This window comes from Myxocyprinus asiaticus, chromosome 31, assembly GCF_019703515.2.
Source record: "Myxocyprinus asiaticus isolate MX2 ecotype Aquarium Trade chromosome 31, UBuf_Myxa_2, whole genome shotgun sequence".
Classification (NCBI taxonomy): domain Eukaryota; kingdom Metazoa; phylum Chordata; class Actinopteri; order Cypriniformes; family Catostomidae; genus Myxocyprinus; species Myxocyprinus asiaticus.
The window spans coordinates 44,974,587-44,989,352 of record NC_059374.1 but is presented as its reverse complement, the minus strand read 5'-3'; the positions used below and the strand labels follow the sequence as shown (position 1 = coordinate 44,989,352).

The following is a 14,766-nucleotide window of genomic DNA, read 5'->3' as shown; positions in this document are numbered from 1 at the left end:
AAAGATGCTAGTGTGCATGCACAGGGGCTAGAGACAAGTCTCCCGACAAAACATGAGCTCGGCTTTTAAAGGCAGTGGTGATGAGGCTCTTTTAACTAAAGGGTTATCATCACATGCTGCCAAACAGGAATTGTCTCTCCTGCCCACTCCCGTCGCAAGCCTAGGAAAGGTGGCTGATCTAAGGGGTGGGTGTCACTGACGTCAGGGTAGGAGGTCACATGTGGAACACCAAAGGAGATGTTAGGTAGAATATTCATGCTGCTCTTTTCCATAGAATTAAATCAGACAGTGACCAGTGGCTGTCAAGCTCCTAAAAAGTATCATAAAAAAATAGTTTATATAACTTGAGCACTATATTACTATAAGTCCTCTGAAGTCACATAGCTTTAAATGAACACACCCAAATTTAAGCCATTTTTAACTGAAACTCTTTCTCTCTGCTGTTGCTCTCAAATATCTTCTTTATATTCAAATTCAGTTCAGTTATGACACATTCAAGAAACAATGACATCCTGCATCATTGATGTCAAACCAGTCGTGATGCGCCTTGATGCACCAGGTTAAAATTTACATGAAAATGAATGAGATTTAAATCATCTGGAAATGACTGAGAGTCTGAACTGCACTGAACAATAAACAGATGAAACGGAACATATAATCTACAAACAAACAAACAAAGAGACAAAAATGTCCTCCGGATTAGCAGCTTCAGATTCAACTGCAAACAAAAATGTTATCCCATAATTTTGACATTTTTTTTATGTTCTCTGTACAGTTAATCATTAATGTGGTCATAGATGTACAAATGATATAGAAGAAAACTCACACTGAGCTTTATACTTCTTTAATGTAGATTCACACACCGGATGAAACATGATCCTCTTTCTATCAGAATTGACCTGATTCTACACTTTAAATAGATCTCTTACACACACACACACACACACACATACATTGTTTTCTCCTGATAAAACACTTACCCTTGAATTCTCCACACCACCCAAAAATACCTGTCTGTCTGTTTGTTTGTGTCTGTCTTGTAGTTTATGTCTGAAGGTCTCTGGTCTGGAGTTGTTTAGACTCACCCTTACCGGCTATACGTTAAGGTTAGGGATGGGTGCCATCCTTTGTACAATGGCTGTTGTTTGTGAAATGTCTCTCTCCAGTGAGTTTGTGCTCTTTACATCATTTAAGCTTTGAGATCAGACACGCTGAAACTCAAATACTGTTCAGATAATCATCACTAAACTCAATGTGTCCTCTACACACCAGATCATCAGCCAATACTGTGTGATGATGTCACTGCTGCTTCTCTCGACTGTAGAGGACACATTGAGTTTAGTGATGATTATCTGAATAAGTGCTTGAAGTGGAATGATATTGGTGCCGGTACTCCTTTGTTGTGTTTCTCCTGAGTGTTTCTCCAACAGTTTGGGCGACAGTAACGCCATCACAGAAGAGCTGCTGCCGGCAGTACTGTTAAATCATTTTGTCATCGTTGTGTACCGGCTCATTTCGAGCACTGATCTGAACAGTGTTTGAGTTTGAATGTGTCTGATCTCAGAGCTAAAATGATTTAAAGAGCACAAATGGACAGAAAAGAGACATTTCACAATCAACATTTATGTCTCATATTCCATTAAACACTCTTTATTTCTGTAGGTCAGTTGTTTATTTGTATGTGTGTGTAAGTATTTATTCACGACACAGTAATTTTAGAAGGTTTATTTTGTCTGCATGGACAGAAGCACAGAATAAAATCTCTGTCCTCATTTTCTGCCACTCTTATATGGATGTAGGACACTAAACTGACAAATGACTGTGGGGCTTTTACAGGAATAATTCTGAACTCACCTGATGGGAGGAGAAACTCAAAGAGTCTCAAGTATTTTCTCTGGTGAACATCGACTACAGAATGATCAGACTCATTCGATCATATTTACAGCAAACAACACACAACATCTGTCCGCAGCTGCTCAGTCATTATAAATACAGTAATTCACAGAAACTTCATGTCAGAGTTTGATGCTGAATATCTGCTGAGAAATAAAATATTCTTAACATACATAAACAAGTCACAGTAAATTAGTTTTTTTAGAGAGCAGGTGAATGACGGCTTTGATCCACTGATTTTATAATGCTGGTGTACATAATACAATATAATAATAACAAATGAGATACACATAAACTTGCTCTGAATGAAATAAACACTTTTTGCACAATATTTACTTGAACAAGACTGTCAGTATATTTTGGAATTGACACTTCTGTTAATCAGATAAACAGATCTGGTCATCAGCCAATAAAATATTATCATATCATACTGTATATATATATATATATATACATATATACATATTTTGTTTATCAATACAAATGCTGTGTGAATCATTCACTCTTTCTTGATCATGTGTTCATTATACATTATTGAAAGTTTCATGTACAGATCAGTGGTGTAGTCGGCAGGGTTGGGGAGTAACGGAATACATGTAACGGGATTAATTAAAATACAAAATATAAGTACCTATAATCCACTACAGTTACAATTTAAATCATTGGTAATTAGATTACAGTTACATTCAAAAAGTATTTTGATTACTGAAGAGATTACTTTTGTATTGTCATTTGTTTCATTTAATATTTAGTCCTTTCAGATGGAAAACATTTATACATATAAATGATGCGATCCAAAGTGCATTTGAACAGCGGTGAAACACTTTCTTATGATGTGTTACATTCATACGAGCAGACAGAGAAGTACGTTTGAAGTAAGTTTGGAGCAGAAGAAATAGAAATAAACCTTGTGTAAATTGTTAGCTTTATGCTAAGCTAAAATGCTATTTCTAGCCATTTTACATGCACATGTTACCAGACATGATCATATTTTTATATCAAGAAAATTCATGTTAGATCATAATTTCTTTTTTTCTAGCAAGACCTTTGATATTAGGGCAAAAATCATATTCTTGATAAAATTGTATTGTTTTCCTGTAAAAACATCTAAAAATCCTTAAAACAAGATCAGTTTATCTTGTTTTAGAAACAACACTGCATAAGATATTTGGGTTTTTCAGAGAATGTATTTTTAACATGTGTATTTTGTCTTACTGTACTGGCAGAGTTTTTATAGTCAAAACAAGTGAAAAAATCTACCAGTGCTGAAGAAGTAATCCAAAGTATTTAGATTACATTACTGACCTTGAGTAATCTAACGGAATACGTTACAAATTACATTTTACAGCATGTATTCTGTAATCTGTAGTGGAATACATTTCAAAAGTAACCCTCACAACCCTGGTAGTCAGTATACGCTTGCTTTTTTCCAAAGTCTGTTTGCGTATAACAACTTATAAGGATACATTTTTGCTTATACCCGACTTTCCTCGTTATTTACAAAATAAATCGCTTCGTTCGCAGGAACGAGTTTATCACTTTTATTCATCAAGCTTCACGACGCTGAACCGCAGTAGCGTTGTGATCAATGTGATCGCGTCTGCTCCAGAAAAACGATCTTTCATGTCGATGTTGATGTTGTAGGGAAGAAATAAAGATGCCGCAGCCGAAATCGCGAAAGATCGACGTCCTGGGCTACAGATCTGTCGGGAAATCCTCCTTGACGATACAGTTTGTGGAAGGCCAGTTTGTTGACTCATACGATCCAACTATTGAAAACACGTTTACTAAAATGATCACAGTGAACGGTCAGGAGTATCACCTGCAGCTAGTGGACACAGCAGGACAGGATGAATACTCAATTTTTCCACAGACGTACTCCATAGATATCAACGGTTACATTTTGGTCTATTCAGTCACGTCAAATAAAAGAGTACCCATAATGCTGGTGGGCAATAAGAAAGACCTCCACATGGAATGTGTCATCAGTTGTGAAGAGGGTAAAGCGTTGGCAGAATCGTGGAATGCAGCGTTCATGGAGTCCTCAGTGAAAGAGAACTAGACTGCGGTTGAGGTGTTTAAGAGGGTAATCCTGGAAGCAGAGAAGATGGACGGTGGTGCTCCACAGGGTCAGACGTCATGTTCCATGATGTAGATAACCCCACCTCCTCCAGCCTTGGTCCCGCCCCGCCCACCGGGGAACAAGCATAAACTTTTCTAGCAAGCATGTTTGTTTCTACCTGGTGTTTGGGGTTAAATAAGCAGCTGTGATTTGTTTTTTTTGGTCAATTTTATGGTTAAGAAGAACGTTAGCTTTGAGATGACATAATTTGAATAGGGTTAAATACACTTAAAATTAGATGTTTGCTAGAAAAGTCTGTTTACAAACTCCCACCGCACCCCGCCCTGCCCGCACCACAGCACTGGACTCTGGGATATCCCTCTACTTGAAGTGGCCCAATGCCTGTTTTCCTCCTTAGAAATGTTGGCTTTTTATTTTTAAACCTTTTATATTTCATTTCACTTTCATTTTAACTTGTTTAGTTGAGTGTGATTTTCTTTTTATTTAATTTATTATTTTTGGAGAAAAGTGTTCTGTGACATACAGTACGTGAATAACCCACATCCTCTCTGCTTCATGTCAGTTCAGTGTCTTCAGCTTTCTGTTTTCAGCCTCTAATGTTCCTCTCTGTCCCGAACCCTGACCAGTTTGTATATCGTGTTCCTTAAACACTGATTATGGCCAATAAAGTTGCAGCATTCATTCATTCTGCAGAGAATGTTGTTGAACTTTTTTGATTGTAACATCATTAATTGCAGCATTCTGTTTCACTAAAAAAAAAAAAAAAATTGTTTTGCTGCTTCAAAAGTCCATAAACTGTCATGTTCGCTTCCCTTTAACTGTATCCCATGCTGTTTTGTGAAACTGGCAATTCTTTGTTGTAATTGGTGCATTATCACTTGAATTCTACCATTCAACACCCCTGATAACCTCTGTAACCGCTGTCATTGACTGAGGGGATTCATGGCAGTGAGTGGAGAGTAGGGCAGGGTATTGATACAGATTTCCCAATTCGATTCTATTCAGATTTTGATTCGATATCGATTCACATAGGTATATTTTGGTTATAATGTCCCTTTTGATACATATTAAATAAATTCTCTCCCAGGTAATGCTGTTAATTATACAGGGGACCTTCTGACAAGGTACATTTTGAAAATATTAATTTTACTAATTATATTTTATTAGTTTTTCATCACTTTGGTCACATCGTAGCTTTTTAAAAATAAACAAATCAATGTATTTAATCAATAAATATGATATTATAATGCATATATTATATTTTGTTACTTTTTTATTGTTTAATTGCATAATTTACAGGTATTTACATTGAACCAGTACTGTGTCTTTAAGAAAACCGGCATTGCTGTAAACAGCATCTGTAAATGAGCGCAAAATAACAAGAGAGACTCGAACAGCTTTATCTCATCTGTGTCGTGCATGATTACAATTAAATGTTTATTTTTGTTGTTTTTGATCAACAACTGACTGTAAACGACAGAGAGTATGTTAAAAGAGACATTATTAAATGATAAATGAGTCGTGTGGATCTCATCATTGGACACACACACACACATTACACAGAACAAATTTACTCTCAGCACGCAGTGAAATGATCTCATCACTTGAACGCTCCACCACTATACCACACAATCACTGCTGAAAGCTCAACCACAACACCACACAATTACTGCTGAACGCACCTCGTGTAGTGGTTTCACCACTATACCACACAATCACTGCTGAATGCTCCACCACTACACCACACAATTACTGCTGAACACTCCACCACTATACCACACAATCACTGCTGAACACTCCACCACTATACCACACAATCACTGCTGAACACTCCACCACTATACCACACAATCACTGCTGAACACTCCACCACTATACTACACAATCACTGCTGAACACTCCACCACTATACTACACAATCACTGCTGAACACTCCACCACTATACTACACAATCACTGCTGAACACTCCACCACTATACCACACAATCACTGCTGAACACTCCACCACTATACTACACAATCACTGCTGAACACTCCACCACTATACTACACAATTATTGCTGAATACTCCACCACTATACTACACAATCACTGCTGAACACTCCACCACTATACCACACAATCACTGCTGAATACTCATCACTATACTACACAATCACTGCTGAACACTCCACCACTATGCTACACAATCACTGCTGAACACTCCACCACTATACTACACAATTACTGCTGAACACTCCACCACTATACCACACAATCACTGCTGAACACTCCACCACTATACTACACAATCACTGCTGAACACTCCACCACTATACTACACAATCACTGCTGAACACTCCACCACTATACTACACAATCACTGCTGAACACTCCACCACTATACTACACAATTATTGCTGAATACTCCACCACTATACTACACAATCACTGCTGAACACTCCACCACTATACTACACAATTATTGCTGAATACTCCACCACTATACTACACAATCACTGCTGAACACTCCACCACTATACCACACAATCACTGCTGAATACTCATCACTATACTACACAATCACTGCTGAACACTCCACCACTATGCTACACAATCACTGCTGAACACTCCACCACTATACTACACAATTACTGCTGAACACTCCACCACTATACCACACAATCACTGCTGAACACTCCACCACTATACTACACAATCACTGCTGAACACTCCACCACTATACTACACAATTATTGCTGAATACTCCACCACTATACTACACAATCACTGCTGAACACTCCACCACTACACCACACAATCACTGCTGAACGCTCCACCACTATACTACACAATCACTGCTGAACGCTCCACCACTATGCCACACAATCACTGCTGAACACTCCACCACTATACCACACAATCACTGCTGAACACTCCACCACTATACCACACAATCACTGCTGAACACTCCACCACTATACCACACAATCACTGCTGAACACTCCACCACTATACTACACAATCACTGCTGAACACTCCACCACTATACCACACAATCACTGCTGAACACTCCACCACTATACCACACAATCACTGCTGAACACTCCACCACTACACCACACAATCACTGCTGAACACTCCACCACTATACTACACAATCACTGCTGAACACTCCACCACTATACTACACAATTATTGCTGAATACTCCACCATTATACCACACAATCACTGCTGAACACTCCACCACTATACCACACAATCACTGCTGAACACTCCACCACTATACCACACAATCACTGCTGAACACTCCACCACTATACTACACAATCACTGCTGAACACTCCACCACTATACCACACAATCACTGCTGAACACTCCACCACTATACTACACAATTATTGCTGAATACTCCACCACTATATTACACAATCACTGCTGAATACTCCACCACTATACTACACAATTATTGCTGAATACTCCACCACTATACTACACAATTACTGCTGAACACTCCTCCACTATACTACACAATTATTGCTGAACACTCCACCACTATACTACACAATTACTGCTGAACACTCCACCACTATACTACACAATCACTGCTGAACATTTCAACACTATACTACACAATCACTGCTGAACACTCCACCACTATACTACACAATCACTGCTGAACACTCCACCACTATACTACACAATCACTGCTGAACACTCCACCACTATACTACACAAGTATTGCTGAATACTCCACCACTATACTACACAATTACTGCTGAACACTCCACCACTATACTACACAATTACTGCTGAATACTCCACCACTATACTACACAATCACTGCTGAACACTCCACCACTATACTACACAAGTATTGCTGAATACTCCACCACTATACTACACAATCACTGCTCAACACTCCACCACTATACTACACAATTATTGTTGAACACTCCACTGCTATACTACATGAAATTTGATTGCAAATACAAGTGATTTCCTCTCATTTTAGTGGAGGGTTGCACAGGGAGTAAAACATCAATCTTGAGATTTAAAAATTGATATCGAGATCGTTCAAATGAAGATTATGATGCATCAGGAAATCTATACTTTTACTCAGCCCTAGTGGAGAGACACACTCACTTTAAAGCAGTATCATGTATAATAAATAAAAGGAAAATATATGTTGCCAACCATCCCATATAATAAGGAATCATATCGTATTTAAGGGGAAAAATTGCGTTCCTTATGAAATCCTTACAGGATGCCATTTGTCACGTATTTTAGCATCACAACCCAAACTGCTGAGAATGTTTCACACATCGAGAGAAATGGACATGAAATACATGAGTTGTGTGAGATATCGCCTGTTGCTTTACACGGACGCCCATCTTGACAGAAGTTGCTGGGGGAAAGATCAGTGACAATCTGCACTCATCTTTTGTTGTTTTCTGTCAGAAGCAGGAGAATTTTGTCAAAAATATACCTTTTGAGTGTATGTTATTATTTCCCACCACTGAAACACCAGTAAACACATATTCATAACATGGCATTACATTTTATTGCATATGTCAGTGCTCGTTCTGGAGAGACTCTGCTAAATGACGGTGAGTAAAACTATTGCACTTTTAACCCTCTTATTGTATTCGGGTCATTTTTGACCTGGGAGAGGTAGATAATAATTTGTAAATACCACATAGTTCCCTATCTGTCACACACTCAACGTTGTGTCGATGTAGTGACACTAGGGGTCACCCTTGGGAGCCCCAAACACCTCTGATCTTTGAGAAAAGGCTAATGGAAATTGGTGAGTGGAATTTGCATGCCACTCCCCCAGACATTCGGGTATAAAAGGAGCTGGCTTGCAACCACTCATTCAGAGTTTTTCTTCGGAGCCAAGCGGTTGTGTTTTAATGAGCTGAATTCCTCCGCCGATCCATTCACCTCGAAAACTGTTGGATTTACAGCTTATTACAGCGGTTTCTCCCCCTCTTGCACCGGTGGTGTGCAGAGAACGCCCCTGGCTGCTGCAGCGAAGAGTATATTCTTCCTAATAAAAGAGTATATTATCCTACTAAAAGAGTGGCACAGACAGAGTGTCTTTTTAAAGATGCCTTTCTATCTGTGTATAATTCCTGGGTGCGCTCCCTATCTCTCCACTTCTGACAGCCGCGATCGCTGTCTCACGTGCTTGGGCACTGCCCACGCAGAGACATCGTTCGTGGTTGGGTCATGTCCTCATTGCGAGAACATGACCATGGCAAGGTTGCGGTCGCGGCTTTCCTTCATTAGTGGAAGGTCCTTCGCGGTGGTTTCCTGCGGTGGACGTGCTGTCGTGGCAGGTCACGCTCAGGGGAGAGTGGAGATTCCACCCTCAGGTGGTCCAGCTGATTTGGAGTTGATTTTGTCAAGCGCAGGTAGACCTGTTCACTTCCCAGGAATCCTCCCGCTGCCCGCTCTCGTATGCCCTGACCGAGGCTCCCCTCGGCACAGATGCGCTGGCACACAGCTGGACCCGGGGCTACGCAAATATGCGTTCCCCCAGTGAACCTACTTGCACAGATGCTGTGCAAGGTCAGGGAGGACGAGGAGCAGGTTGTCCTAGTAACACCTTACTGGCCCACCCAGTCTTGGTTCTCGGACCTCACGCTCCTCGCGACTGCCCCCCCTGGCGAATTCCCCTGAGGAAGGACCTTCTTTCTCAGGGATGGGGCACCATCTGGCACCCGCAACCAGACCTCTGAAATCTCCACATCTGGCCCTTGGATGGGATGCGGAAGACCTAAGTGGCCTACCGCCCGCGGTGGTAAACACAATCACTCAGGCTAGGGTTCCCTCTACGAGGTGCCTGTATGCCTTGAAGTGGTGTCTGTTCGCTAAGTGGTGTTCTTCCTGACGCGAAGACCCCCAGAGATGCTCAGTCGGGTCAGTGCTTTCCTTCCTGCAGGAGAGGCTGGAGGGGCGGCTGTCCCCCTCCACCTTGAATGTGTACATGGCCACTATAGCGGCGCACCATGATGCAGTTGATGGTAAGTCTCTTGGGAAGCACGACCTGGTCATCAGGTTCCTTAAAGGCGCGAGGAGGCTGAATCCTCCTAGACCGCGTCTCGTCCCCTTGTGGGACCTCTCCGTAGTCCTTCAGGGCCTACTGGGAGCTCCATTTGAGCCCCTGGAGTCAGTTGAGCTAAAGGCACTCTCCTTGAAGACTGCACTCCTGACTGCGCTCACTTCCATCAAGAGGGTAGGGGACCTGCAGGCATTCTCTGTCGGTGACACATGCCTGGAGTTTGGTCCGGGATACTCTCACATGATACTGAGACCCCAACTGGGCTATGTGCCCAAGGTTCCCACGACCCCGTTTCGGGATCAGGTGGTGAAGCTGTAAGCGCTGCCCCAGAAGGAGGCAGACCCAGCCTTGTCGTTACTGTGTCCAGTGCGTGTTTTGTACATCTAATTGGATTGCACGCAGAGCTTTAGACGCTCTGAGCAGCTCTTTGTCTGCTTTGGAGGGCAGCAGAAAAGGAGTGCTGTCTCCAAACAGAGGATCGCCCACTGGGTCATTGACGCCAAGATGTGCCGCCTCCCTTGGGGCTACGAGCACACTCTATTAGGAGTATGGTGGCCTCCTGGGCTCTGACCAATGGTGCCTCTTTAGCAGACATCTGCAGAGCAGGGGGCTGGGCAACACCCTATACCTTTGCGAGGTTCTACAATCTCCGGGTTGAGTTGGTCTTGTCCTGTGTGTTGTCAGGTACGAGCAGGTAAGTTGCGGGAGAGCTGGCCGGGTGTACCGCTTGGGTATAGCGCCTTTCCTCCCGGAGGCGAAGATGTGTGCTTTTTACCCCCAGGCGTGTTCACGAAGTCGCGGACCCTGGATGTCCTTCCTCCTTAGCCCTGTGGCAGGCGAGTTTGCGGAGAAACTCGTTGCCGGCCCAGTACATGTGCTAACTCCGTGTGATTTATCTTCCGTGAGATGGTTCCCCCGTTGGTGAACCTGCATCTTCCTTTGGCAGAGGTCCTACAGTACTCTGCAAAAGTTTTAGGCACTTGGGAAAAATATTGCATAGTGAGGATTTCTTCGAAAATAATGACATAAATAGTTTTCATTTATCAGTTAACGTCATACAAAGTCCAGAAAATAAAAAAAGCTAAATCAATATTTGGTGTGACCACCTTTGCCTTTAAAACAGCACCAATACTCCTAGGTACAACTGGACACAGTTTTTCTTGGTTGTTGGCAGATAGGATGTTCCAAGCTTCTTGGAGAATTCACCACAGTTCTTCTATCTGTTTAGGCTGTCTCAATTGCTTCTGTCTCTTTATGTAATCTCAGACTGACTTGATGTTCAGTGGGGGGCTCTGTGGGGGCAATGCCATCTGTTGCAGGGCTCCTATTCTAATCTTTTCTATTTGCAAAAGGAATGTTTGGGAGTCTAACATTTATATTTCGTATTGACACACTAAAGCTGAAGATATAAATAACCATCTTAAGACAAATGCTTTTGTGAAATATCTTATGTGCCTAAGACTTTTGCACAGTACTGTATATATATATATATATACATACATATATATATATATATATATATATATATATATATATATATATATATATATATATATATATATATATATTTATTTTTTTCCATGTAGTGTGTTGCCGAGAGACCAGGGAGGAGTTAGGAAGGCTCAGTACAACAGAGTTGTTTTCCAAATGCCATAGGTGATTTATTTTACAAGCTGCATTTTAATAAAAGTGCAGTCAACAAAGTACAAAAGAAAAATGTACAAAATTGTTGCTCAAAAAATACCACTTTTACTTGTGCTTAAAACACAAAGAAAAGGTGCGGTAAGCAGCAAAACCTGGCACTAAACAATGCCTAGTGGTCCATCCACCAGAATAAACTATATGTATCACCACAGACAAACATATTCAAAAAGCTTGCACAGGTTACAGGATACACCCTTTCTCTCCCCCTCAAACATGCTCAAACAATGGCTTAAATAGCCCAGTTTCCCGCCAAACACTAGCGGGATGAACCATTGTCATGGGGGAAACCTCAACCTGTAACACACATCATGGAATTCCACAGTATAACATTGTTACCTAAATGCTATACATGCTTGTTCAAAAACTAATTTCTTACCCACATAATCATCATAATTCAAACAAACACAACATAAATAAGACATTTAACACATCATAGCACTCATGTCTCTCTCTATTTTGGAAAATGGTACAGCCAATCACAAAGTAAGTTCTGGCTATGTGCGCTACCAGAGCCCACTCCCAAAACACAGGATCAGACAGGTAAGATCTAACATGTGCAATAATATGCAAAATTATGTGTGTGTGTGTGTGTGTGTGTGTGTGTCTCTGTGTGTGGGTGTGTGTGTGTGTGTCTCTGTGTGTGTGGGTGTGTGTGTGTGTGTGTGTGAGAGAGAGAGAGAGAGAGAGAGAGAGAGAGATTAACATGTAATGGATGATTGTGAACTGTGAACAGTCATTATAAAATATTAGCAATTTTAAATTCATTATTTGGTTGTGATGTCAGTGTTTTTAAACTGTAGAGGAAAGATCTGTCTTCTCTTTGTTATGTGCTGGAGTATATTTCTCATGATGAAATGAACGACTCATATTAGTGTCTGAATTCATTTCTGACACTTGACTGGCAGCTGTCACTCACATGTCAAACTCTGACTTACAGGTTCATTTACACCAGCGGCTCTCAGCTATGTCACTGAATGTGCAGTGCATGTGTAAAGTTTTTGCACTGTGGTAAGACAAGTGTTTACTATGCTGGCAAGACTCTGGTGATTGTTTTGTTGTACTGTGTTGTGTTTTCACTTTATTACCTGTGTCTCATTTAGAAAGCTGCATGCTAGCTAGGACACGTTCTTTGAAGGCAGTGGTATACTGAGTGTCCTCCTTTAAACAAGCCTCGTTTAAATGAGATGGCCTTCATAGGACAAATGGAAACAGAACTTATCGTGGTTGCTTTGACAGCACGCCACTCTTTAACAAGCGCGAGCGCTTTGCGTGAGAACGAACAAAGTCCCTTTGGAGGGAATGAATGAGGTAAAGTTTAGGAGAGTTATAATGATGTAGAGAGAAAAGAAAATAGATTTTACAGGTGTACTTTTAGTCTATAATACTTTATTTTAAATATATATTACTATAATTATACATATTATATACTCTGACTACACCCGTCTACTGAGGTACTTCAACTTGGGAATTTACATTACTTGTGTTTGAACATCATATTTCGAGCAAATTTGCGTCTTTTTTTAAACAAATGATGTTCATTTCCGTTGAAGCAAAGAATTGTGGATGGTGAGTGCCCATGAAAGATACATCTCGGGCATCCTCCGAATTCCTGTGAAAGAAGGTCAAATTCGAAGTGTGCTACTCGCTTTTCTGAAACGAGGCAGCCTCGATGACGCATGCGGCCGACAAATGCGACCTCCGGAGGACGTAGCCTTGGAAACGAGGTATAGCCATTGTCTGATGTCAGGGGCGGACTGGGCACTGTGGGCCCATCCTACAGTCAATATATGCGGCCTTCTGAAGCCCTCTTACGCCTGTGGGGGCCTAATGAAGAAATGAATAACCACTTAACATATTATACAGTTTTGAAACAGTGCAGGGGCATCACTTTGGTTTAACAAGTCGGGGGGGGGGGGGGGGCACAAAATGGCAAAGCGGCAAAACTCATGAATATTAATTAGGTTATGTGCAGGTAATATTTTACTGTTTTGATAAACAGTCAGACTTTCTGACCAATTTAAGAGCTCCAAGATATATTTCACATAATTAATTTGATAACTTGATCTGTTCATCTGGCACTGTCAGTACTTGGATTTTGTTAGTCAGTGGATAAATACATGGATCAGTAAACTTTAGCCAGAATGATTGACTGTCACGTCTTACTGATTTCTGATTCACTCTTTGGATCTTTAACTCTAAATGGAGAGTTTCAAGCAGATATACTGTATGAGATGCATCAGATGATTCAGATTTCTGTGTAAAACGACTGATGTTTTTGACAGATGTAAAACTGCTGTAGAGGAGCTGAGCTCATAAGTAGACTTGATTAAATTGTAGTTAATTTATATGCTAATTCTCAAAAGTAACATGTCATTAATCATCTTCGGTGGACTAGAGAATCATTTCACCATCATCCTCCTGCTGTATGAACTAAAACTACAATAACATGTTGAGATGTTTGGTTTAAAAGAATTGTTCACCCAGAAATCTTAATTCTGTCATCATTTACTCACCCTCAAGGCCCCGATATACTTCCGAAAAAGTTCTTCACTCAGAGCTAAAAAGAAGTTTTAAACAGCCGAGCAACGGTTTACTGTATGTGAACATTCAGACACCGGTCACACCGCTGTGGGAGGCGTTTAGAAGTACATTTAAATATGAGGACGCTACATGTAAAACCTAAATGTGACATTAAAATGTGTTATCAATGACTTTATGCATCATTCTAGGAGTATAATTCACATGAGGTCAGTAAAAGAAGTTGTTTTAACCACTCGATGATTTAAAGTAATATATATGCAGTAGATAATGTTTAATTTGTCTTGTTTACATTCTGAATTCATAACGCTAATACGCTAACACGCTATACACGGCCATAATATGAGCCGATTCCACTCTGTTACTGTAATTTATGATAACACTGATACTACTGCAAAGATGAGTGTATAAAAGAGTGTTAATGTGCAGAATAAAGACAAAAGAATGATGATAAGAGGGGCACATGTTACTTTGGGTAGATGTGTGAATGACTCGCT

General features: G+C 40.8%; 2 protein-coding genes across 2 annotated transcripts in view; both read left to right on the top strand.

The window, feature by feature from the left end:
- The window catches only part of LOC127421832 (limbic system-associated membrane protein-like), a 366,863-nt gene that overhangs the window by 49,260 nt on the left and 302,837 nt on the right, over positions 1-14,766 (top strand). The window lies entirely within an intron of this gene.
- LOC127421845 (GTP-binding protein Rheb-like) lies at positions 3,235-3,999 on the top strand. The gene has a single exon (XM_051665017.1). It carries the CDS (start codon positions 3,551-3,553, stop codon positions 3,953-3,955), a length of 405 nt encoding a protein of 134 aa, XP_051520977.1. The 5' UTR covers positions 3,235-3,550; the 3' UTR covers positions 3,956-3,999.

Coding starts and splice junctions, on each gene's coding strand:
- LOC127421845 (XM_051665017.1), top strand. CDS start 3,551: ATGCCGCAGCCGAAATCGCGAAAGATCGACGTCCTGGGCTACAGATCT.